The sequence below is a fragment of the Leptonychotes weddellii genome, chromosome 2 (genome assembly GCF_054177405.1).
Source record: "Leptonychotes weddellii isolate Sample4059 chromosome 2, ASM5417740v2, whole genome shotgun sequence".
In the NCBI taxonomy this organism is placed as follows: Eukaryota; Metazoa; Chordata; class Mammalia; order Carnivora; family Phocidae; genus Leptonychotes; species Leptonychotes weddellii.
Window position 1 is genome coordinate 13,858,595 of NC_138370.1, and position 25,841 is coordinate 13,884,435.

Consider the following 25,841-nt stretch of genomic DNA (forward strand, 5'->3'; position numbering starts at 1 on the left):
TTGGTTAAGCATCTGCCAGTCAGTTAAGCATCTGCCTTTGGCTCAGGTCATGATCCCAGGGTCCTAGGATCAAGTCCCGCATCAGGCTCCCTGCTCAGTGGAGAGTCTGCTTATTCTTCTCCCTCTACGTCCCACCCTCCGCTCAGGCTCTCTCTCTCTCTCAAATAAATTTTTTTTTTTAAAAAAAGAGAGAGATGCCTAGTAGATGCCTAAGTGGGGATGCTAAGACATTTGGTTAACTGTACCTGGGGTTTAGAGAAGAAGTACAGACTGGAGGGATATATTCGGCAACTGTCAACATCTAGATGGTATTTGAGTGCCAAAGTGGATGAAATAACCAAGAGAGTGAGTGTAGACATGCAGGGAAAACAAGAGTTTTGGGCCCTGGGCCTCTTAACATCTAGAGGAACAGGATGTGAAGAGAAACTAGCAAAGCTAAAACTGAGAAGGAATGACTGGTGCGGGAGAACAAACGTTAAAGAATGTGGAATGCTCAAAGTCAAGTGGGGGAAAAAGGTTTTCCGAGGAGGTGACAAGGACTCAAATATGTTGAATGCTGTTGATAAGGGCCGAGAAATGACTTAAAGACTTAGCCACAGGGAAGATACTGGTGACGTTGACAAGATCTGTGTTAGCGAAATGGACAAGGCCTGATTGCAGAGGGTTCAGGAGAGAATATGAGGAGAGGAATTGAAGCCAACAGGCATGGCCAGTCTTTTGAGGGATTTTTCTGTAAAGGGGAGCAGGGGAATGGATCTAAAGGGAGATGTGGACTCAATCCTTTAGAAGAGAAAGAAAAAAATCATGTGATATACTTAAAGAGATTAAATAAATACATTTTCTTAAGGTCTTAATGTGATTAAACAATATAGAAGTGAGTAGAAGACAAGAATATAGACAAGAATATAGAAGTGACTAAAAGACAAAAAGACAAAAGACAACTTACAGTGTAAGTTCTCCATTCCCACTCCATAGAATTGATCAGTATTTTTCTTTCTAGACATTAGTTTAGCTGTAGAGAAAGAAACTTTTTCTCCCAAAGATGACATGGCATTATATATTCAGTTCTGCAACTTGTTTTATTATTAGTTTTCTACTTAGTATTTCATGAGCCTCTTTCCACATTGGTACTTACAGATGACTTAAAAAAAAAAAAAAAAAATCAGTTGGAGAAAAGCCCTAGGCAGTGTTTCTCTACTTCAAAGAGGTCCTGTAAATGCCTGTGTGAAAGCTATACGCTGCAGATAAAACTAATCTAAGCAAAGTAGGAATCCAGAGCATGTCTCAACTTACCATCTTCCTTGACACTTTTGCTATAGTTTAGGGACTTGCTACCAGGAGAGGGGCACTCCCAGCCCAAGCCCTTAAACAAACCGAGGGTTGGGGGGCGGGGGCGGTGGCGGGAAGTGGGGGGATGGGTTAGCCCGGTGATGGGTATTAAAGACGGCATGTACTGCATGGAGCACTGGGTGTTATACGCAAACAATGAATCATGGAGCACTACATCAAAAACTAATGAGGTAATGTATGGTGATTAACATAACATAATAAAAAATTTTTTAAAAAGACTCTATATGAAAAAAAAATAAAGGGAAACCTCATCGGAAATGGAGCGGGAGGCCAGCAGGGGGAGCTCTCGCACCCTACCATTCTTCCTCAATTGCAGACCCAACGCAAAGAGAGGTACTTGCAGGTGATACTACTTTACTATCCCAGGAGGGAGGGAGAAAAGTTTTTCTCCTTCCCTAGCAACAGCACAGCCAATGAGAGACTGTCACAGTTCAGCCAATGAGAAGCCACTACACTTGGAATTCCCACATTAGCCAATGGACTTTTTGTTTCTAACACACCGCCAATTCCCTCCTTCCTCTATAAAAGAGCGCTTTTTTTTTTTCTTCCTTCTCTGGGCTTGTCGATGGTTTTGCTGTCTTTCGTATGCCTCAAATTGCAGTTCTCTGCTACAACCAAGTATACTTCCCATTTTGCGGGTAAAATAACTGATAGTTTTATTTTGAAGGTTAAGGCACGATTGAGGTATCCCAGTCTGAGAAAAAGAGGGAAATTGGTAGTTAGGGAACACAACCCTTAAGCAGAATTCCGGCATCCTTGTCACTGCCCTTTTCCTTCTGCAGGCTCAGTGATTGGTCTTCATTCCCTTTTGGGATTACGTCAGAATTACTGTCTCCTTACCAAAACCTCCTTTCCCAGCTTCTCTGATTTCCACTTCTTTCAAAGGCGTTGACCTTTTCCCTGACTTGTTCTTTTAGGTGCTGGCTTTTCAGGGTCCCAAGGATATTTTGGAAAATATTTGGATCACAGCAACCCAGCTTTCCCTTCTCAATCAAGCACGTGATGCAAACTGAAAACTGGTGCTCCTACGGTTGTTTTGTCCCTAAAACTCCCGTAGATCAGAGTAGATCGTGTTCTGAATGGTGCAGAAGCTGGGTGCAATCCCGGGGGCAGGCAGCCAGTCCTAACAGAGTGGAATGCTGCAGGGTTGTGCAAGGAAGCATGAAGTTAGAGACCCTGCGGCGGGGGGGGGAGGTGGCAGGGCGGCGGGGGGAGGGGACCAAAAAAAAGCTCCTAAGGTTGAATTTCAAACCGGATGCCTCTTTATTTCAATTTTTACACATATTGTTGTCTCTAGCTGGAGTTCTGTGACCAGCACCAGGGACCTAAAACCCAACGCTCAGCCCACCTGGGCCACGCGCGGCTGCCTCAAATTGCACTCTCATTCTCCTCCCACTTCACTTAAGTGCCTTCATTTACATTCAGCAACACTCTATGGAACCCCGAAGCTGTTTTCCCGGTCTTTCGGTTTCTGCTTGACCAAATAAAGAGGCCCGTGTGCATGACGTAGGTTTTTGCCGAACGCAGTAACAACCCCATCGGTGCTTTTCCTGGAGCCTGCGAGGCTCCCGCCTAGTCCCGAGGCCCAGGGCGGCCCCTGCAGCGGGAAGCCCGGGTCTCGGGGTCCCCGTTTCAGGGAGGCCAGGCCTGGGACTGTCCCCGGTGGGAAGAGGAGGAAGGAGTGAGCGGGCCGGGCGCCACCTCTTCCCCCTTCGGGGCGCGCTGGCATCCCTGCGGAGTCCCGAAACTCCTCCCAGGACCAGCGCACTTGACCTCCAGGGGACCGACCAGCACCCCGCCCCTGCTCTCCGGGCAGTCTCGGTCCGGGTGCGGAGCAGACCGCTGGCGCGATGCTGGTGCTGTGGCTGGTGCACTGGGGGCAGAAGCTGCTGATGTGGGGCGCGCTGAGCGCCATCTCGGTGGGGGGCGCCACCCTAATCCTGAACCTCCTGCAGATGCTGGCGAGCTACGCGCGGAAATGGCAGCAGATGAGGCCCGTCCCCACGTTACCCGGCGCCTACCCGTTCGTGGGACACTCGCTGGGGATGAAGCCGGGCGGGAGAGGTAAGGGACCGCGCCCAGGCCGGCCGGCTGCCCCCGGGGGGCCGGGGGGCTCCCTGCCTGCGGGGCCCCCGCCTAGCAGGAAGCCCCAGGGTGCAGGAGCTCCTCGGGGCCTCAGCCGGCTCTGCACCTTCTCCCCGCGCGCCCGCCTTCTCGGCGGCAACCGAGAGCACCTCTACTTGCGGTGCTGGCTTGTTAGGAGAGAAGAATCTGTCACCCGCTGGAGAGTGGATTCCCAGTTCTATCCAGTTTGCCCTGTGACACATGATAAAATTGTTAGGGCTCCCTGTTTCATGTGAACTTTTTCTTTATGCATAGGCTAGAACGCAGTATTTCTAACGTCCTGTCCTTCTGCGTTTTCTCTTCTTTCTCACTTCCTAGCTACTCCTATTTCAAAACACTTTCAGGCTTGTCTCTTGGCTGTTAAAGGCTGAAGGGCAGAAAGTTCCCTGGAACTGGGCAAGTATCTTAAAACGGTACCATCATCCTCTACCCACCCACTGCCCTCTGGAAAATCAGGGACTAGAGATTGATTTGAGACTTCTCTCCCTCCCCACATCGCAAGACTTGACCACAACTTCCTTTCTCGACCTTCTTATTTTAGTTTTAAGGAGGTTACATAATAACAGTAAATTCTGAGGGCAGGGCCTTCTGGCAAACTTACACAGCATGCTTTAAAGGCCTTAGTTATTACACAGTGAATTGTTTTCTACTGATATCTTTTTGAAGAGATTGATTTATGCTTTGTTGATGAGAAAAACAAAACACTTTAAGTTAGAAAGCTCTCAAAAGTACCTGGTTTTTACAGTTTCCCATCGGGGACAGTGAATTAGATCTTAGCACTTCACTTCATTTTAATGGGTGTATACGTTGGGATACCCAGAACTGAAAAAATTTGCCCAAAATGAAGTATTCTAAAATAAGCCTAGGGCCACAACCTCTAGTTTCACATCAGATTAATTGTAAATAACAGTTTTACAAGTTGAACGTTAGCTCCAAAGCTTGAGGCATTCTTTTTCAGCTCAGACCCCCCCCCACCCCCAAAAGGCTGTCATTTCAACTTCACAGAAATAGATAAGGCCTCATGGGGGAGTGTTTATCAAAATATTGAAAATGTTTTCTAGCAGAAGAAATCCAAGTTAACTTTTCATCACCTAAACATCAATGTGACTAATGTTACAAATGATCCAATAATGCATTTAGATATATGAAAACCATGTTTGTAAAAATTATCTTAGTTAATACTAAAACCAGAGCTAACCTCTCCTTCTACCCTGAGGCCTTATAGCATTAAAAATTAATTGTGTACATATATTAATCTCCCACCCCCAAAAAGAAATAACATGCTTTAAAAAATCTCATCATATTCTTTTGGGAAATTTTTTTAAGAATTGAAATCTCCAGTGAATGAGACCTGTTTCAAAATATACGGTGAGTTGACTGGAATATTTAAAATAATTCTCCCTGGAGTTACTTTCTGGGTGAAGAGAATGACAATATACTGGCTTTGACAAAGGGACTTTTTAATCCAGCAAGTACTGGATTTTGGCATCAGGCAAAGCTCTGCTCACTCTAAATTTGAGAAGTTGTTTCAAACTCTCTAAAAGGAAGAGAGCAAGAGAAGAAAAAGGAACAGAGAAGAACTACAACAACAGCCAGAAAACACTGAACAGAATGGCAATATCAATAATTAAATGTAAATGGACTGAGTTCTCCAATCAAAAGATATGGTGTGGCTGAATGGATAGAAAAACAAGACCTATCTATATGCTGCATATGAGAGACTCACTTTAGACACAAGGACACACACAGACCAAACATGAAGTGATAGAAAAAAGATGTTTCATGCAAATGGAAACCAAGAGAAAGCTGGGAAGCTATACTTGTACCAGGCAAAATAGACTTTAAGACAAAGATTAAAAAAACCAAGAGGGCATTCCATAATGATAAAGGGGTCAATCCAACAAGAAGATGTAGCATTTGTAAATATATATACACCTAACAGACGAGCACCAAAATATATAAGGCAAACATGAAAGCTAAGTTAGAGGGGTTTTTTTTTTAAACCCTTTACTTGTAAAAGTAACTGTATGACAGAGTTATTTTAAGGAGTAAATTTAATGCATGGTGTTTCTAGATCACTGTCTAGAACTTGGTTAGAGTAAGTTCCTCAATTTTCAATCAAACATGGAGCCCTGCCTTGTACCCAACATTGAGCTAAACAAAGTGGTTGATGTTGGATTATTCTAAGATATATTCCCTGTTCTCAGTGACCTTGACTCTTGGGCAGGAGGCTGTGCTTTTGATTTGTGGCCACTGTCCAAATTCTGGCCTCAATAATCTCACCTGGAGTTCTGCAGTTGACTTTTCATTGGCCTTTCAAACCAATCTCTTGCTTTTTAGTCCATTATGTCAACACCTGCCTTTTCCAACTGTTCTCTGATATTGGACCCGATACCTTCAAACCACGGGGTCACACTTTCCTGTCTCCTCTGTCAGATCAGACCAAGGCAGGCGGTGATTATCACAAAGCGTGGTATTTTGACACTGTTGATTTGACCCAGCTCTTTTCATAGAAACTTTGACAACTGTTTGGACCAGGAGACATTTTGAAGCAATAGGATGTAATGGTTAAGATAGCACATTGTAGGATCTTAACTGCCTTAAGTACAAAGGCAGATTCTGTCATTTACTAGCTCTGTGATATTGGGCAAGTTAGCTGTGCACAGTTTCCTCAACTGGGACAGTAATAATAGTGACTTTCCTCTAACTATGGTGGGGCATAAAAGACCATGTACCAAGAACCTTAACACGAGCTCTGACGTATAATAACTTGCTGCAGTAAATGAACATGACATGATGGATGTTAGCTATTTTAGGATGATTATTACCAGGTTTTGATGTGCCGAAATATGCACTTTAAAAAAAAATCAGTGTTTATTTAGCATCATACGCGATGGACATCTGTGAGCCTTAGCTCCTCTCCTACTGTATTTTGTGCAGCCTGCCCTGAAGCTTACTGATGAATGAGGAGCAGAGATGGGCTAAGCATGTACACATATTGGCATTGAAAACGAGCTGAAAAGTTGAATGGTTCATTTTTTATGCCATGTCCATTTGTCCTTGGTGCCCAAATATCTATGTCAAAATAGCTCTGTCAAAAATCTTAAGTACTGTATTAGTAGCCTCACAGTGGGGTTGGAATTAGCCTTGCTGTTGTTAATCAGGCATTCCCTTTGTCCAGAAGAAGCCCTGAATTCCCATATGCCTACCAACTAGCCTGCCCCTCCCCACCCCTCCCTACCTAGATTTTCCCAGCAATTTCTGCCCCATTTCCTGACATGTAATCAACTCCCCAGCTAGGACTCAAATCCTCTCTTAACTTCATCTTGTTCGACTTGTGTTCTGAAAGCATGTCTAACCTTTGCTATGTCTTTTCTCTGAGGTCTGAACCCTGTATATTAATTCTTTATTCACTGGCTACTGTCCTTTGTTTCTACCCAGATGACATTCATCAATATGGCATTTCCTCACGGAGAGTTTTGTCATGGCTTGATCTCTCATAATGCCATACTGCATTCTCCAGAGGGGGGCCTCATGGAAAAGTGTTGACTCCCAAGTTTTCCACACTCCTTTGATGCTGCGGTTGGGATTGATGGTCATCATTTCCCCACACCTGAAGCAAGGGCCTGCCATATCACACAGCCAATGCCCCTAACCCTGGCAGCATTGAATCTCAGCCTTTTCCCCACCCCCAGTGGCCTCAGTATACCCAGGTGATCTCACCACATTAGTGCTATTGTCCTAAAATATGACTCCAGTCATGCTAGTCCTCATCAGAAACTTCCAATTACTCCTTACAGTGTATAAAAGAAAATCAAAGCCTCCAACGCTCCAATCTCCTGTTCCAATGGTATCACCCCATCTTATGCTTTGGCTGCACCTTTGGGGAATTTCCAGACCTCCATGCTTCTGCTCTGCTGTTTCTGCTGCTTGGCTCACATTCTGTAAGCCCCTGTTTCCCCTTTTCTGCCTATAAAAATACAACTCATTTTTTAATGCTCAAATGCCATCTCCTTCATGAAATTTTTTCAGCCTTCTCAATGAGAATCAATAACTCCTCAGACTAGAACTTGTCTTTTAGCAACCATTTCATTTTCTCTGGTGTTACAAAAGTCGCCATCTTCCATGGTTAGAAGATCCTTGAGAGTAGGGATTGGGTCCTTTGGAGGTGCATGTTCCTTGGATGTTATCTTCCTCACAATTAAATTACCCTCGCCATTCAATCATGTCATTAAATAGGGACTGTGTGGTTTACCTTGAAGATGTGAGAGATGTGGGAAATATTAAGTGACTTGCCCAAAGTAAATAAGTAAACAAAAAACAAAACAAAACAAAAAAACAACTCAAAAGACACGACAAGAAACTCTTTGAAAATTAAATATTTTCTCCCAGAATTTTTTCAGCAGGTCATTTATTACAGCGAAGAATACCGACACCAGCCACTCCTGAAACTCTGGCTTGGGCCCATACCGGTAATAGCCATTTATAATGCAGAAAGCGTGGAGGTGAGTGTGCGGTCAATATGACCACTATTCCACTGCATGTCTGATGGTGTGAGAGTCTCATCAGAATAAATACAGCAACAATGTTCTTTTTTTTTTTTTTTTTAAGATTTTATTTATTTATTTGAGAGAGAGCGGCAGGCAGAGGGAGAAGCAGGCTCCCTGCCAAGCAGGGAGCCCGATGCGGGACTCGATCCCAGGACTCTGGGATCATGACCTGAGCTGAAGGCAGACGCCTAACGACTGAGCCACCCAGGCGTCCCAGGAATGTTCTTATATTTAATTGAATTCAGTATATTCAGCATTTCATTACGTATTTTCGGCTATGTGGGTGCCATTTAATGCTTTCCAGATATCGTCTAAATCCTGGGGAGGGTAGCAGCCTCTGGACACATTTGTTATCAGGTCCAAGATATCTGTTCTCCTTTTTTTTTTTTTTTGAAAATCTGCATAAGGATATAGTTTTGTAGAACCATAAATAGATTATTCCGTAAGGTGAGCACACATGTTATCTGCCAGGCACTGTTTCAGGAGTCCAAAAATGTAAGACTAATAAAGTATGAGTGTTTTTCTTAAGGTGATCAGAGTCTCAGATCTGTTACAAATTTATTATTCCAAGGTAATTTTCTTAAAAAAGAATGCTCCCCTGATATCGATAGGGTAGATATCATTAATCCATGCTGTTGAGATAACTGCTCAGAAAGATTGTATACCTTTTACTTAACATTATGACACCAGGGAGATTATCCTGTGGTTTGATGAGAAAAGGGTTTGGGTCAGGGAGTAAGAATGGGATAAACAGAGCTTCTTGGAACAAAATTAAACATAACTTCCTAGGCAATAATGCTGGGATATGTCTTTCTTAGTTATTGCAGTGAAAATGTTGAATTTCTCTGGTACCACACTGTAGCAGCCTGGTTCAGAATAGACAGTGAGGAGACAGGTATAGGATTTCAGCCACTGCTGACTTGGTATGAGCAGGTCTGGTGTGTGTGAGAGATCTGTCCAAGAGTGCAGGACTGGAGTTAGGAGCCTGGGGAGCATTTTGTGCTCAGACCTAAATACTCATCCCTTCTACTCCACTTGGATTCTAGGTGATCTGATCACATTCATGGCTTTCAGTGTTACTCACATGCTGGAGATACTCAAATGTGTACTTCTAGGTCAAGTCTTTATCCTGAGCATCATTCCTGTTTCAGACCATAGCAACTTGAATGTCTCCAAGTCAGTATGCCCAAAAATGAACTTGTGATTTTTATCTCCCTGGACATGGTCATCCTTGGATTCATTTATCTTCTTTCTCCTATCCTCCCACCCTCAATAAATGACTCCACTTGGTTCCTAGGTCATGGTAGGATCCAGGGCATCATCTTAGACATTTTCCTTTTTCTCAACTCCATTTATTCCCAAGACTGAATGACAGTTATATGTTCAAAACTCTACCTGACTTTCTTTAAGGCACAGGAATAAAAATGAATCACAGAGAAATAATACTTATAAGATGTTCCTTTAAAAAGCAGTGGTCTAGCCAGGTAGAATTCAACTTAAGAGTTGAAATTGTTTTGATGTCTATATATCTCTCAATTTTTTTCTCTTTCCAAGGTAATTTTAACTAGTTCAAGTCAAATTGACAAATCCTATATGTACAAGTTCCTGGAACCATGGCTTGGCCTAGGACTTCTTACAAGGTAAGTCAGTGTAGATTTGTAAAGCTGTCTCATAGAAACAGTTACTTCAATAGGTAACATGTTATGTCAGGAATGGCCACAAAGTAGTTAACCTGTCTGCAAGACTGTGCTACCAGGAAGTGGGGGAGAAAGCTGGAAGGAAAGGTCTGGAGAACAATGGGCTCTGACAGAGAGGAGTCCAGGGTGTATGGTAATCTCCAGCCACGGGACTCAATAATGATGATGACCAGTGTTTCAAGAAGAGTCAGGTCCTGATGTATGAATGGAGTAAAGCAAAGAAGAACTTGGGGCAGGCAGATCTTGAAAATCTAGTGAAAAAGGCAGTCATCTCCAGCAAAGTATTTGGAGCACAAAATCTCAGTCCGGAAATAGGACTCCATCCTCTGAGAGAGGGCCTGCCAAGAAAAAGGCAGGACCCTTGTGGGGTCTGTGGAGAATATGAAGATAGTAGAGATCAAAGTAGAATCATAGACCATAGGGATCATCTGAGGACTGAGGTTTTAATAGAGGGGAGAAAAAAATAAATTTTAGAAACTCGGAGCTTGGAAATTTAGAAAAATTCTTAAATTTTTCAATTTTTATGAGTGCCCCTTTAAATTTTAGTAACATAGAATAATATCTAAACTATCCACATTCTGTAGCTATCTATGAATCTTTGTCATTCTGACCAAAGCATTTGAGAACCTATAGATTAAGCTCTTTGAGGAGAGTTTTGTTGACTTGGCTAAATTTATACTTTGTTTCTGATGTAGCTTCTCTTGTTTATAACCATGTATTTTATTTCTAGTACTGGAAACAAATGGCGATCTAGGAGAAAAATGTTAACACCCACTTTCCATTTTACAATTCTGGAAGATTTCTTAGATATCATGAATAAACAAGCAAATATATTGGTTAATAAGCTTGAAAAACATGTTAACCAAGAAGCATTTAACTGCTTTTTTTACATCACTCTTTGTACCTTAGATATAATTTGTGGTAAGTTTCATTGACTTGTTCGTAAAGTTACGGTGTAGAGATAGGATGCCCCAAACAGAAAATAATATTCCAGTGGGAAGGTGACTGAGGGGATCTTGAAGGGATACTGGGTTTTTCAGGGTGGTCTTATTGCTCGGCCCCCTGGGAAGCAGCAGCCCCTGGGAGGGCTTTGAGCAAAACAGTCACAGAGCCAACATGCCTGGGAAGGCAGAGGGAAGAAGGAGCAGGAACAGGGAGTAGAAGATACAGGAGAAGAAGCAAAAGGGGGAGAGAACAATTTTAAAATCTCTGAGGACAAAAACAGGACTTATATCTTTTTTTTTAAGTGTTTGCGATTGGAAAATAAACAGAGGATATGTGCTCGAACTGAATGGTTGCTTCTTGCCTGTGTTTTGCAGAAACAGCTATGGGAAAGAATATTGGTGCTCAGAGTAATGATGATTCCAAATATGTCCATGCAGTTTATAAGTAAGTGAAGTCCTTTTAATTATCTTTAAAATGGTTCCTGATTAGGGCTTAAAAAATTATAACTAATAATTTGTGAGTATCTTTTTCATTGTTTCAAAATGAAACTTTATACTGAAATGGATGTAGTCATTTAAGTATGTATTTGGCCAGTAGCGGAATGGTTTTGTAAATCATGACACACCCAGATTATGCCATAATTTAAAATGATTATTTTGTAATATATTGAAAGATTATATTATGATGCTAAGTGATAAAGATAAAATGAGTTTTTTAGTATGATTACCACTAGGTATAAAAATTATTTATAGAAAGAAAAAACTAGAAGATACTATTCCAAAATCTTAGCTATGGTTATTATTGTTTTGTGTGTGTGCTTCTCTTTCTTATACTGTTTTGTTTTTGTTGTTGTTCATTCTCCTTTCCCATAGTTTCTGCTCTGAGTATGTATTATTTTTTAATTGAAATATCAATTTTACTTTAAAAATGGCTTGCAAGTATTCAACTATTAAGAGTCAGGGCCAGGATTTGAATTAATGTTTCCTATCTTTAAGTTCACTGTTCATTTCATTTTATTTTTATAAGTATTTACTGAGCATCTGTCACCTGCCATTCATGGCCTTAGGTGCTGAGTAGTTTTATAGCAGCACACAAACAGGAAGAATAGCAGGGAGACACACATGGAAACAAACGAATGCAAACATAAATTCTAATAATTGCTTAGAAAGAAAAGATCAAGTTGACATTAGAAGGAAAACGGGGTGGCACCTAGATGGCTCAGTCCATTAAGTGTCCAACTCTTCATTTCGGCTCAGGTCATGATCTCAGGGTTGTGAGATCAAGCCCCTCGTGGGGCTCTGTGCTGAGCGTGGAGCTTACTTGGGATTCTCTCTCTCCCTCTGCCCCTCTGCTTGAGCTTTGTCTCTCTTTCTCTCTTGAGAAAGAAAGAAAGAGAGAGAGAGAGAAAGAAAGAGAGAAAGAAAGAAGAGAAAGAGAAAAGGAAAGGAAAAGAAAGAAAAGAAAAAGGAAAACAGGGACATGTCCTATGGATGAGTGGTCAGGAAACGTATCTTTGAAGAACTGTCTAAAAGTGTCTAAGCCAGTCTCAAAGAAGGGGGATCTATTGAGGTCTTACTTCTTTATCACTGGAAATGACAAGGGAGGTACTCAGGACAGCTGTGTGACCAATGGGTATCTGACGAGCACTTCTTTTTGGAAGAGGGCAACCACTTGTGTTCTGTCACTCCAGAGGAGTGATCAAGCTAATGAGTGGATATTAAAAAGAGGCAGATATCATCCCAACATGTGATCCAAGAGCCACAGCAGCCTTGGGAGGTCAAGAACTCTTTCTGAAGAAACAGAAGCACACATCAGATGGCCATCTAGTAAGGATGTTCTATAATGAATTCTTCCTTCTGCTAATGAAACCATTAAAATTTTAAGCTTCATTGGATATGTAAAAGCCCATGCATTCATTGTTGAGCATAAAACACGGGTCTCTTAGTAGCCTCTAAGACAAATCATCCTCATTTCCATATATTACCCTTGTTGAGAGCAGGCACCAAATAGGTGCTAAAGAAATACATTTTCCCCCATGTATCAGCTAATGTATTTTTATCCTATGTATAGAATGAGTGATGTGATACATCAGAGAATGAAGATGCCCTGGCTCTGGCTTGATTTTTTGTTTCTTATGCTTAAAGAAGGACGGGAACACAAAAGGAGCCTAGAGATCCTACATAATTTTACCAATAATGTAAGTCCTCAGTTTATTTTTTTATTGTGGTAAAATATACCTAATATAAAAATTTGCCATTATAGCCATTTTAAATGTCCAACTTGGTGGCATTAAATACATTCACAATGCTATGCAGCCATCACCACTATCCATTTCCAGAACTTTTTTAAATCCATGACTTTTATGTTTTGTGAATATACCCGGTGTAGGACCATGAAGCCCGTGCCTCATAAAATTTGAATTGAATAACGGAAAAAAGTAGGCAACATGATTACATTTCAATTACGTATTTAGTAAATATTAATTAAGCACTTGTTAAGTGGCAAATGCACTATCAAGTGTTAGAAATATAGTAATGAGTAGGACATCTATGTTCCCTACTCTAAAAAGGTTTGTTTAGTAAAGGAGGTTATCTATTAAAAAATGACAGAATGCAATATGAACTGTGAATATTTATTAACAAACAGGGTGCTGTATTAAGAGAATAAAAAGACGAGGATTATAAGGGTCTTATGGAAAACGTATGGAAAGACAGTAGTTTTCAAAGGCAAAGGGCCTTTATACTGGTATTTCAACTCGGAAGAAATTAAAATTAACTGGATATTACTATTTTATGTCCAGTTCAATGATAACAAAGAGATAGTGATGTTGTTTTGGATATAGGATGTCAGTCTGTGTTAAAGATGAATCTAGAGCAATCACCTGGCTTAGGAGACTTGCCAACAGTTTGTATTTTATGGGTATAATTGAGTTCTTCCTCAGTTTTCATGCATTAATATCAATATCAATAATTAATGAATTTCAAACTGGATGAACAGTATTATTCATTTAATAAGTATTGAAAATTGCATACTGAATGCGAGGCACCAGGGGTTCCATCAGGAGATCTTGCGCTCAAAGAACTTAGGGTCTATTCATTCAAACCATTTAGTAGCAGGTTTGGTCAATTGCCTAATAGGAGAAAAAAAAGTTGAGTTGATGGGCTTTAATGCTTTCATTCATTCAGCAAATAATGAGCGTTCTCAAAATGCCAGGCATTGCTCTAGAGGTTGGAAATATATCAATGAACAAAGACAAATTTGCTACCATGTGGGTCATACATTTGACTTAGAGGAGAAGGGCACAAAATAGGAAGTATAACATCATGCCAGATGGCAAGGGAAATGGGAAAAAATAAAGCAGGCTTGGGAAGATAGTGCTAGGGACTAGCATCGCAGGCATCAGGGAAGGTCTTTCTGATAGTGTGACAATGAGCAGAGATTTGAAAGAAAGGAGGGAGCCAGCCCTGCGGAGGAAGGAGGAAGGAGGAAGGAGGAAGGAGTAGTCTCACCAGAAGGAACAGCAAGCAAACAGGTGAACTGACCGGCAACTTGCTATTTCTTTTTTCCAATACGACATGTAATTAGAGCGATGTGTAGTCTACTCTATAAGGATTGCATTCTCTCCAGCACCAATACTTTTAGAGATGATTATGCTATACCCCATTGGAAAGACTGTAAAAATAGCACTTGAAAATTCTGAAGTTGCCTGACATTAAATTCATTTTTAGAAGTCTTATCAAATAATGCCCTAAAATAGGGGCGCCTGGGTGGCTCAGTTGTTAAGCGTCTGCCTTCAGCTCAAGTCATGATCTCAGGGTCCTGGGATCGAGTCCCGCATCAGGCTCCCTGCTCAGCGGGAAGCCTGCTTCTCTCTCTTCCACTCCCCCTGCTTGTGTTCCCTCTAGCTGTCTCTCTCTCTCTCTGTCAAATAAGTAAATAAAATCTTAAAAAAAAAAAATAATGCCCTAAAATTGAACAGGAAGCTTGACTATACTTTTACAAGAGCCTAAGTTATTGTTGTGATAGCAAGGATAGGAAAGGTTTAGAAAAAATAAGCTAAAGAAGCTAGTATATTTTCATAGGAAAGTGTATTTTTAGGTTATAATAAATTGCAGACAAAACATGTCATTGTTTAAATCACAGGTCATCGCTGAACGGGCCAATGAAATGAAGAGAGAAGAACCCGGAAGTGCTGACAAGGACTCTTCCCCCTTCAAAACTAAACACAGGGCTTTTCTTGACTTGCTTTTAAATGTGACTGATGATGAAGGGAACAAGCTAAGTCATGAAGATATTCGAGAAGAAGTTGACACCTTCATGTTTGAGGTATTCTATGTCATCATGTTATTTTCAGGTATCACTAACTAAACCTCAGTTATTTTTTAGAATCTTTAATATTATTTTTTAAGTTTAATGAAATTTTATTTATTTATTTTAAAGATTTATTTATTTTAGAGAGGGGGGAGGGGCAGAGGGAGAGAGAGAATCCCAAGCAGACTCCCCACTGAGCACGGAGCCCCATGTGGTTTTCCATCCCACAGCCTGAGATCATGACCTGAGCCAAAACCAAGAGTTGGACGCTTAACCGACTGCGCCACCCAGGCGCCCCTAATGAAATTTTAAAGTAGCTTAATATAACTAAGGAAGAGTCATTAGATTAGCATTAAAGATTATAAAATTTAAGAACCTAATTAAGTATCAGAACAATTTCCTTGTTCAGAAAATCTTTGATTCATGGTGGGTACAGTGTAGACACATTTTTTTTTTTCCCTCAAGAAAACCTAAGGTCTGTCAGGCTTTTCTAAGCAGAAGAGCAGCCAGAAATTACTGTCAGTCTCTATATCGCTTCGGGCTTCCTTTTAATCTCTAAAACCCATGAGTCTCTTCCTTCACTAGCTTCTTTTAAAGAAGCCTGTTTTCTTCCTGCCTCTACCAATGAGTACTTAGCTACTGCTCTGAGCTGCCCTAACTAAAGAAGAAAGCAAGAGCCCTCCCGTAGAGAATTTAACCAGTTTGTAAATCTAAAAAGATTTCTGATCTTCAAATAATAATAGCAATAATAAAAGATGCAGTTTTTACAGAGATAATTCTAATTAACTATATTAAATATTACAAGGAGTGAGTCTCTCAATGTGTGGATTGCCAAGGAAAGAAATGGTTTTTTTAAGCACCACGTGGTAGTATTTTGGAAGTGGAGGAAAGCAAAAGGCATCAGTGGTTTTCGACGGCTCAGTATATGCTCAGTGGTGTGTTACCTGCTCCGCCTAGAGCCGTCTGGGTGCGATGCTAGCGCTCGTCTGTCCGATCTTCCTGAGGGAGGACAGTCTGTGTGCTGGAGCAGAAAGCGGGCGGTGTTGAGCGTCTGTCGACTTGGGTTCTCCTCCTGGTTCATACTGGCCATATGAGATGCTTTCAGTCATCCCCGATCTCTGTCACAGCTTTCCTGTGTAAAATAGAGAGATGGCCTAGATCAGTGATTTCAAACTTCTTTTTTAAGCAGAGCACTTTATTGAAAAGAAATGTTATGCAGAAAATCAGAAAATGGACATCTACTTAGCTAAAAAGTGGAGAGGGGTTCAGCATGTGGGCTCTGGGGCCAAGTCCCAGCCATACCTTGTCCTGGAGGTGTGACCTTGGGCACCTCATCCAGCCTTTCTGGGCTTCAGCGTCCTCATTGTCAGACAACGGGCCTCACTGATTAGATTAATGATTTTTAAAGTGTCCTGAGAGGGACACCTGGGTGGCTCAGTTGGTTAAACAGCTGCCTTCAGCTCGGGTCATGATCCCAGGGTCCTGGGATCGAGTCCCACATCGGGCTCCCTGCTCTGCAGGAAGCCTGCTTCTCCCGCTCCCTCTAGTGTTTCCCCCACTTGTGCTCTCTGGCTCTCTCTCTGTCAAATTAAAAAAAAAAAAAAAGTAAAATGTCCTGAGAATCGTGCCTGACACGTAGGAAGTATGTAGCAGATATTGGTTGTTATTCAGTGTTGAAGGGGAGAGACCTTCTCACATCTCCACCCTGTATACACACACACACACACACACACACGTGCATACACACACACGGACACATACACACATACACTGTCATCCATGCACCTATACGGACACATACATTCATGTATATGGCACACACACATCCATCTCCCACCGGTGACCTCTCACACTCATGAAAACAACCAGACCAGTGAATGATCTCTTTCTTCCAGTTTTAACATTCTTTGAAATCCTGAGTTTTTTTCTTTGCATTGACTAGGAGGCATGCCCCCAACTGTACTAGTGAGACCTCCTCCCTAAGGTGGATGTGCCCTGCCTTTCATTGCCTGGCTGCCAGCCACTGGATATGCAGGTTCTTGCCCCTGCCCTAGCCCAGTGGTGCGCTCCTGTAAATTCCGTGCTTTGTTTTGCTTCATCCAGCTTTCTCTGGGTAGCAGACAAAATGAAATAGGACGTTCAGCCTCAGTATTTGATCTCAAAAATGTGAATAACAGTATCAAGTATTTCGTGAAGTTTTTGTGAAGAACAATTGTGTTAGTTTCTGCCAAAGTACTTAGTGTTTTGCCTAGAACTCAGCACATATTAAAATGAAGATATTTATCAACTTCTTGCTGTGGAGAATGCTCAGAACTGCATATATACTCCCTGGTGTCCAGCATCGACAGGTAAAGCCTACCTTGCAAGGGAGGGGAAAGTAGAGAAGTACAGATCTGGCAAGCTGGCTCACAAAAATCAGACTTTTCCCGCCTTTTCTTTTTTTTAAGATTTTATTTATTTATTTGAAAGAAAGCACGAGCACGGGGTGGCAGGCAGAGGGAGAAGCAGACTCCCCGCTGAGGAGGGAGCCCGATGCGGGGCCCGATCCCAGGACCCCAGGATCACAACCTGAGCCGAAGGCAGACGTTTAACCAGCTGAGCCATCCAGGTGCCCCTGGACTTTTCCCCCTTTAAAACTGCCTGGTGCGCCTGTTCCTTGGAAGGCCCCTTTATTGGCATAGCTGAACCACTTCTCACCAAGTAGAAAGCTCCATGTAGCGGTGAAATGTCTCTCTAAGCATGATCCTCCACCTTGAAGGGATTATTTTACATGTTTGCTTCTCACCAAGGTGAGATGCTGTGTGCAATTAATTTGTTATGTTCCGGAGTCACACTGCAGCTGTCAAATCCAGAGACAATTCAAAACAGAGTCATCATTCGTGACCTTTTCAATACAGCTCTGCTTCTTAAGCCATGTTTCTTCTCACATTTGTAGGGCCATGATACGACAGCAGCGGCAGTAAACTGGTCCTTATATCTATTGGGTTCTTACCCAGAAGCCCAGAAACGAGTGGACAGTGAACTGGAAGAAGTGTTTGGTATGTTTGGCCCCATCATTAGCTGCTCCATGGGTCCCAAGTCCACTGAAACCAATGCCATTCATGTTCATCGAGGATGTGCAGTAGGACCTGTTGCAGAGACACTGTCATAAGCAGGAAAGCTCCCATATGGGACCCCTTCCAGTACTGGAGCCTTTGCGAGGCCTCTTCTGCTCACTTACAGGCATTTGCTACCTGCCTGGCATGTGACTGCATTGGGCTAGATGCTGGGGTTGCACAAATAAATGCTGTATCTCCAAGGACCTCACTGCTTAGTAGATGAGCCAGCCATTGTGCATGAAGCATGGAGTCCTGGCTATGCACTTGAGTGACATGGAGAAGGTGCTCTTTGGGAGCAGCGAGGAGCAGGTGATGTTAGTTAGAGGGCGTCCAGGAAAGCTGTTCCATATTGGATTGCATCTGGCCACAAATGGGAGGAGAGGTGGGGTCTGCTGGTGGACATAAATTTCTATTATACAACCAGCAATCTGCTGGTTATATAGCTAGTTATACAAGGTATAGGACTGTAGGTAAGGAGTCCTAGGCTGAAGCCAATAGGGACGTCATCAGAGGCCCAGTCTTGCTCTTTTTTCTCTCTGTTCTTCACCATTGTGGCTTTTGTCTTCTTGATTGTTGTTCTAGGTCTCATGTTTGTCTTCAAGACAAGAGGAAAGGGGAAGGGGGAATGAAGGATGTATTAGTTTCCTGGGGCTGCTATAACAAATTCTATAAACTGGGTGGCTTAAAACAACAGATATGTATTCTTTCACAGTTCTGAACACCAGAAATCCAAAATCATTATTGCTGAGCCTAAATCGATGTGCTGACAGGTTGTTCTCCTTCTGGAAGCCTAGGGGAAATCTGTTCCTTCTCACTTCTGGTGCCTGCCAGCATTCCTTGGTTTATGGTCCATCACTCAAATCTCTGCTTCTATTCACAGAACCTTCTCTTCTCTCTCTCTCTCTCTCTCTCTCTCTCTGTGTGTGTGTGTGTGTGTGTGAGAGAGAGAGAGAGAGAGAGCTCTCTTCCTCTCTTATAAAGACATTTGTGATGACATTCAGAGCCCACCTGTATAATCCAGGATAATCTCCCCATTTTTAGATCATTAACTGAGTCAAATCTGCAAAGACACCCTTTTCCCAAATAAGGGAACATTTACAGGTCCCAGGGATTAGTACTTGAGATATGTAGGGGCCATTGTCAGCCGACCACAAGGGGCCACACATTGTGCCATCACTTTTATCCTTTGTTTAATCACACATCACATGGCTTCCAAAGCTGGGAGGAGAAAATGAAAGATTGGGTCAGCCAACCAACAAAGTGTATCTGATGCAGTTGCATCGAGAAAAGAACTAAGAAAGGAAAAATGAAGATAAAAGGAGGAGAGGGCAGGCATTCTAGAATGAGGAGAACAGATGGACAATGACACAGAAGTGGAAACGTTTGGAGGACAGTAGTAAATAGTGAGTGGCAGCTAGAATTTAGAACATATAGCAGAACGTATTGAAAGATGAGGTTGGACAAGTAGTTTATGTGTTGAGGTTGGACAAGTGTTCATGTGATGTGAGGACTAGAATTTCATATCAAGAGGGAAGACTTTATTTTGTGGAATGGAGACAATCTAAACTTATTGGCTCTGTTTCTATAGTCATTTTTTTTCTGTATTGATTTTAATTTCTCTCATATTGCCTATGGTGAATTAATTTGGTCTTTGAAAAGCTCACACGTTATTTTGGGATACGTTCACATTTTGTATCCTCTACAATGTGTAGCTCATTGCTGGTCTCAAAAATGCTTTTTGATCTCACATAATTAAAACACCATTATTCTAGATGCTTTATTCTGCTCCTCCTCATGTTTTCTTTGACGGTATGGTGCCTCACTTTTTCTTCTATCCCCAGTATTAGCTCTAAAATTTCATGAGCGACTAATCTTTGGACATTGAGTTGCAAGTATTAATTCCTCTTGTTACACATAAAATTAACCATTTATTTGTGTATGTTTAGTTGTATTGTAACAAAGCAACTTGTAACTGATCATCCTTTTCCCCCCAGTGAGACAAAAAGAAAATTTTAAAATAAACAGGAAAATAATTACAATAGAGAATGTCAATTCCAGATAAGGTCTTACAGGCTTGCTGTGTCTCCCATCGAGTGGTAGGGCTCAAGTCCTGAGGAGAGAATTTTATTTCTAAAGTGTCATCCTAAACTGCAAGGATGCCCATTAAACAACACAATTAAACATGCCAAAGGAGAAATCATGTTGTCAAGATGCCCATTTCACCTGCCTAAGCATCTCTAACCCACCCTTCCCTGATCTTCTAGAAACCCATTTAAAAATAAATAAATAAAAGCACGAGAAGGTAGACAGATACATATTGGTAAATGCTAACTGTCCATATTCACGTAAAGACACAGTGTAATCTCTGAGCCCAATATTGAGGAAAAGGATAAGAGCTAGAATTCTGTGCACTACCACATGGGGACCAAGCACTCCCCAGCTTCTAGCAGAGCTAAGGGAGCAGAAGGGTTGTTTTTTTGTTTTTGTTTTGTTTTGTTTTAGTTTTTTTGGTCCCCCACAGAGCACAATAGTGTTGTTTATATGAAGTTTTGGTTGAAACAGAAAGGGATAAAAATGAATTGGAATAGGAAAGGGTAGAGTTTCTCTTCCCAGTGTATTGTGCTCAAGGTATTGCCCCCCCCACCCTGCCCCCAAATAAGTTGAGAACCATGGTGTAAAGGAGAGAAGAGAGATTTCAAGAACAGCATGACTGAGCACAAGGGGACTGGAGAAAATTAAAACAAGAAGATTGGAATCCATCAGTCTTCCATTTGTCATCTCCTCCACCCTCTTTTCCTCCCTCCCCTACTTCCTCATCTTCTCCTTCATTCTCATTCCCCTCTTCATTAGTATATTCTCCTCCTCCTCCATCCCCTTCTTCATCATCCATGTCAGGAACTAAGTGGTACTGTCATGGATTTGGCCAAATACCATCTTGGATGTCCTCTCCTAACTCATCTGTACCTGCATAAGAATGGTCAGTAAACCAGAGAAAGAAGCTCTCTGGTTCCTCATGCTCCCTCTTCCTGCTGGCTTTATTTTGCATTTGACTTGAGCATCTCATCAAATCCTTTCAATTTCCATTTGATTTCAGTAGGCTTTGAAGATGGATCACATTCTCATCCAGATGAAATTCTTTGGAGAGAAATTTATTTTTGAAGGAAGGGTTTTTTATCAAAATGAATATCTATTCTATAACCTGATTTAATATCTTCAAATTCGGTCACTTTGACTCTGGTCAGATAATACAGTGCCTCTTCATCTTCCTCTCCAAGTAATGGCAGATTTGTGGGTGGCTGACAGATGCTGTTACCCCAGAATTTGGGATTTAGGTGATCAATTCCAACCTCCTTTGAAAACACAGCTGGGGTGGTTTGTTATACTTCTGTTATCCCTTCAAAATTCTTCACTGGTTTTTTCCTTAAGTCCATCTATTTCATTTTGTACTTCATCAGTATGTTCAGTTGCTCCTTGCTATTCTTTTCCTTCCTGTGGCACATCCAGAGAGGGAGAGGTTGATGTCTCCTCTGGCCTGGAGGCAGGAGGCAATCTTAGTGTCTTTGTTTGACGCAGGAACAAAAAGCATTTAGGGGCCATGTTGGGGGGAGAGTCCAAGAATCTGACCCAAGAGAAGATGCACATCTGGAAGCTCTGACAACTCAAAATTAACCATTTTAAAGTGTATGATTTAGTACATTCACAATGTTGTACAACCGTTACTCCATCTAATTCCAAGACATTTTCAGTACCCCGAAAGGTAACCCCGTACTGTTAATCAGCCATACCCCGTTCCCTCTTCCTCCAGCCCCCAGCAACCAATAATTTACTCTCTGTCTCTATGGATTTACCTGTTCTGAGAACTTCCTATGAATGGAATCATACTATGCATGACCTTTTTTGTCTGGTTTCTTTTACTTAACACGTCTCATTTTATCAGGTATAATATTAGAAATCCTGCTTTGGCTGTAGGTATTTAACATTTGGTGCTTTGATTAATTCCTCCTTGATGTCCCATTCCCCAAGCCCATAGAGTTCTTTCATTGTCATCTCATGTATTTCCTTTAACCAGGGAAGTCTGATCGTCCTGCTTCCTTAGAGGACCTGAAGAAACTCAAATACTTGGAATGTGTCATTAAGGAGAGCCTTCGCCTTTTTCCTTCTGTTCCTTTGTTTGCCCGTAATCTTACTGAAGATTGTGAAGTTGGTAAGAACTCTGTAATCAGGTGAGTAGGGAGAATGGATTTTTTAATGTCCATCTTACTCCATTCTTACGACATATTGCCTACCTCTTGACAGGGGGTTACAAAATTGTGCAAGGCTCTCAAGCCATCATCGTTCCCTATGCACTGCATAGAGATCCAAGATACTTCCCAAATCCTGAGGAGTTCCAGCCCGAGCGGTTCTTTCCTGAGAATTTGCAAGGACGCCATCCATATGCATACGTGCCCTTCTCTGCTGGACCCAGAAACTGTATAGGTTTGTATCCATCAGAATTGGTTTCACCTTTCCAGCCCACATGGTAGTGGGTTTCTCAGAATAATTTCTTTGAGATGTAGTGTCTCATAGGCAACAGTCTTAAAAAACTGATCTCCTTTCTCCTCCCCCTCACTATACATTACTGTTCCAAAAAAGACTGTCATAAGGATTAATTTTCTAGGACTGCCATTACAAAATACTACCAGCTGGTCTGGCTTAAACAACAGATAATCATTTTCTCATATTCTGGAAGCTGGAAGTCTGAAATCGAGGGGTCAGCAGGGTTGGTTTCTTCTGAGGCCTTTCTAAAGCTTGGCTTATAGATGGTCATCTCCCTGTATCTCCACGGGGTCTTTCCTGTGTGTTTCGTGTCCTCATTTCTTCTTTTTTTTTTAAAAAAAAACACCAGTCAGATTGGATTAGGGTCCATCCATGTAACCTCATTTTAAGTTAATTAACCTCTATAAAAATCCTATCTGCAAAAACAGTCACATTCCGAGGTACGAGGGTTAGGGCTTCAACATATGAATATGGGGGGACACAGTTCAGCCCATAACATAAAGCACAATCAGTTACATGGTAGAGTTTTAAAATGTTGTTGATTTTGGATCAAAGTAGAATATATTTTATATAGTAGAAAACTTATTTGTAGTGATTAGCTGTATTTAACCTAATATCTGTGTTTGTTGCTTTTAAGAATTGCATCTTGCAAGATGAAAACATAGAATGCTTACCATATGGCCAGCTGAAGTACTTAAAACAAAATGAATGCACATCACCATGCATTACAAACACTTTGGCTTTAGGATCTCTAGCATTTTATCATCCATGTAAATGCAGGTGTTAGTAAAATGAGGTCAGATTTAAATGGGTGAATCTGAAGCATATTTACTATAGTAAATTAAAGGCCCAATAAGAAAGCCATCTAAAGTAGTGATTCTCATGCTTCAATGACCAGAATTCATCTGGGTTATTGCTCAAATACAGATACCTACCCCACCCCAACTATTTGGATGCACTGGGTAGGAGCAGAGAAGGGAACTGAAGACTCTTCATTTTTAACAAACATCCCAAGGATTCTGATTGTCCCTACTGTGGAAATATAAAATCGCTTGCTTCCTCTAATAGGACCTATGATTTCTCAGATTTAAGATATATGTATAAATAAAGTAATGCTATTTACATTAATTTGAAGGTCAAAGATTTGCCATAATGGAAGAAAAGGCCATTCTTTCCTGCATCCTGAGGCATTTTTGGGTAGAATCCAACCAGAAAAGAGAAGAACTTGGTCTAGCAGGAGAGTTGATTCTTCGTCCAGCTAATGGCATCTGGATCAAGTTGAAGAGGAGAAATGCAGATGAATCCTAACCATATAATTGGACTGTTCCTTTGTCATGTAAAAGTTCTTTCTTGAAGGAAATTGGATTTATAATTTCTAGATCAGAGTTCAACACTCTTAGTCCCTAGACCTATTTCTTTCTTGTCCCTGCTTACGTTGCGGTCAAGTCCAACAAAGAGTTTTATATTTTCATCACCACCATAGATCTTACCCTTGGTTTTGATCCCAAAAGTAGAGTTAACTGATGATGGCACCCAAATAAACATAGGACAAGTTTTTCAACAGAGGTGGCCACTGACCAACTCAATTTCAATTGGCAGATCCAAAGGATATAATTTAATTAAAGTTCCAGAATTTTTTTTTAAGGTATTCTTATTGACTGGGGAACATATATATGCATGTAAACATATGCATTTACTTTGAAAAGGGTGATTAATTAAGTACTTAGACATAAGAAGCTTAAGTTTTTAAATTATATGAGTGGCATCAATTATGAGAAGAATTATTATTATAGCACTTTTTGGATTTTATCACCTAGAGTAGATAATTTGTAAGTTGACTCATAGGTTCTGTTCCTATTTCCCTTTTGACTAAGTCCTTATAGCCATGACTTCATTATTCATAGTATCACAACTACCCTTATATATTGTACAAGGTTGGGAAAGATTCCCCTTGGTAATAACCAATCCCCCACATTGTGTCAGGGTTGAGTAATGGCTTTTGGAGCTGGACGGTCCTTATTGCTTATCTAGGTGTATTAGAAGAAGGGAATGAGGTCAATGAGAAGGTAAGTTTCTGCCCAGAGTCATGCCACGAGTGGGTGATAGGGCCAGATATAGAGGTCTGTACTCTATATCTCTCCACTCCCAGTGCGATAGGCTTCACTATGTCTGCTTTTACTTTATTGGAACTCAGGTCTGTAACTAGATGTGTCATTACAACACAGATTTTCTGCCTCTAATTTTGGATATTTCTTCTAGAATTCTTCCATCATTAAAGGAAAAGATAAGCCATTCATCTATATTTAGTAACCAGTAATATCTCACTTAGTTTAGGGTTAGGCGAGTAAATTCAATGCTCCAGAACATACCTATCGAGCTGATAGCTGACATACATTCTCTGAATTTTAATTCCATAGGTAGTATCTCTATTCCCTCATTCAGTGACTTTAAAAAACGTTTAATAAACAATAAGATTGTTTTTTCAATACTCCCAAGGCAATAGCAGATAGAAGCAACAAATTAAGAGGATGGAATTTCTATACTTCAAAGGATATCAGAGGAAGAGATTATAAAACCAAAGCCATTTGCAAGCACTTCAGGCTGAGTTATTTAGGGCAGGGTCAGAAGCTCTACCCATGTTACAATCCCAAGAAACCCTTGTGCAGACAACCCAGTTGCTAAATTGATGAGAAAAAGTCAAGGAAGTATATGATACAGTTGAAAAAGAGTCCCATCATATGCTTACCTTTGTTATCTAAAAAGTGGATATAGGCAGAAAATCTTATTCCCAGATGACTATAGATAATCAAAGTTTTATTCTTAGAAATTAGCATTATTTCTCAATTTTATGCATTTAGATATAAAACTTGTGTTATTTTTCCTTCTTTTCCTTTTCTTCCCCCTTTTCTTTTTTTAGTGACCCTACATTGGATGTAAAACTAAATTTAAAGTAAAACATTTTTTGATGTTACCTTTTATTTTATTTTTTATTTTATTTTATTTATTTATTTTTAAAAGATTTTATTTATTTAGGGGCGCCTGGGTGGCTCAGTCGGTTAAGCGTCTGCCTTCGGCTCAGGTCATGATCCCAGGGTGCTGGGATCGAGCCCCGCATTGGGCTCCCTGCTCCGCGGGAAGCCTGCTTCTCCCTCTCCCACTCCCCCTGCTTGTGTTCCCTCTCTCGCTGTCTCTCTCTGTCAAATAAATAAATAAAATCTTTAAAAAAAAAA

At 41.1% G+C, this 25,841-nt stretch overlaps 2 protein-coding genes and 1 pseudogene across 3 annotated transcripts in view; 2 read left to right on the top strand and 1 right to left on the bottom strand.

The window, feature by feature from the left end:
• The first annotated feature begins 2,790 nt into the window (after positions 1-2,790).
• CYP4V2 (cytochrome P450 family 4 subfamily V member 2) lies at positions 2,791-25,582 on the top strand. Of its 2 annotated transcripts, XM_031037388.2 has the most exons (12): positions 2,791-2,856; positions 3,306-3,414; positions 7,867-7,979; positions 9,579-9,664; positions 10,452-10,642; positions 11,041-11,110; positions 12,737-12,863; positions 14,810-14,992; positions 17,913-18,015; positions 22,145-22,279; positions 22,372-22,551; positions 23,747-25,582. In XM_031037388.2, exons 2-12 carry the CDS (start codon positions 3,306-3,308, stop codon positions 23,917-23,919), a joined length of 1,470 nt encoding a protein of 489 aa, XP_030893248.1. In that variant the 5' UTR covers positions 2,791-2,856; the 3' UTR covers positions 23,920-25,582. The 2 variants fall into 2 exon arrangements, with proteins under 2 accessions (XP_030893248.1, XP_006741886.1); XM_006741823.3 differs by lacking the exon at positions 2,791-2,856 and having other exon boundaries at positions 2,936-3,414.
• On the bottom strand, positions 20,771-22,122 carry LOC102727734 (protein SET-like; annotated as a pseudogene).
• KLKB1 (kallikrein B1) overlaps positions 24,661-25,841 on the top strand; it is a 17,125-nt gene continuing 15,944 nt past the window's right edge. Inside the window, exon 1 of the mRNA XM_081812885.1 lies at positions 24,661-24,677. Coding sequence (XP_081669011.1) covers positions 24,661-24,677 — 17 coding nt within the window. The remainder of the gene's footprint in view (positions 24,678-25,841) is intronic.

What these genes read in the sequence shown, in the direction of transcription:
- CYP4V2 (XM_006741823.3), top strand. Translation starts at nt 3,201, where the DNA reads ATGCTGGTGCTGTGGCTGGTGCACTGGGGGCAGAAGCTGCTGATGTGG. An exon ending in GATGAAGCCGGGCGGGAGAG is followed by an intron (nt 3,415 to 7,866) that starts GTAAGGGACCGC and finishes ATTTTCTCCCAG; the next exon opens with AATTTTTTCAGCAGGTCATT. An exon ending in TATGTCCATGCAGTTTATAA is followed by an intron (nt 11,111 to 12,736) that starts GTAAGTGAAGTC and finishes TCCTATGTATAG; the next exon opens with AATGAGTGATGTGATACATC.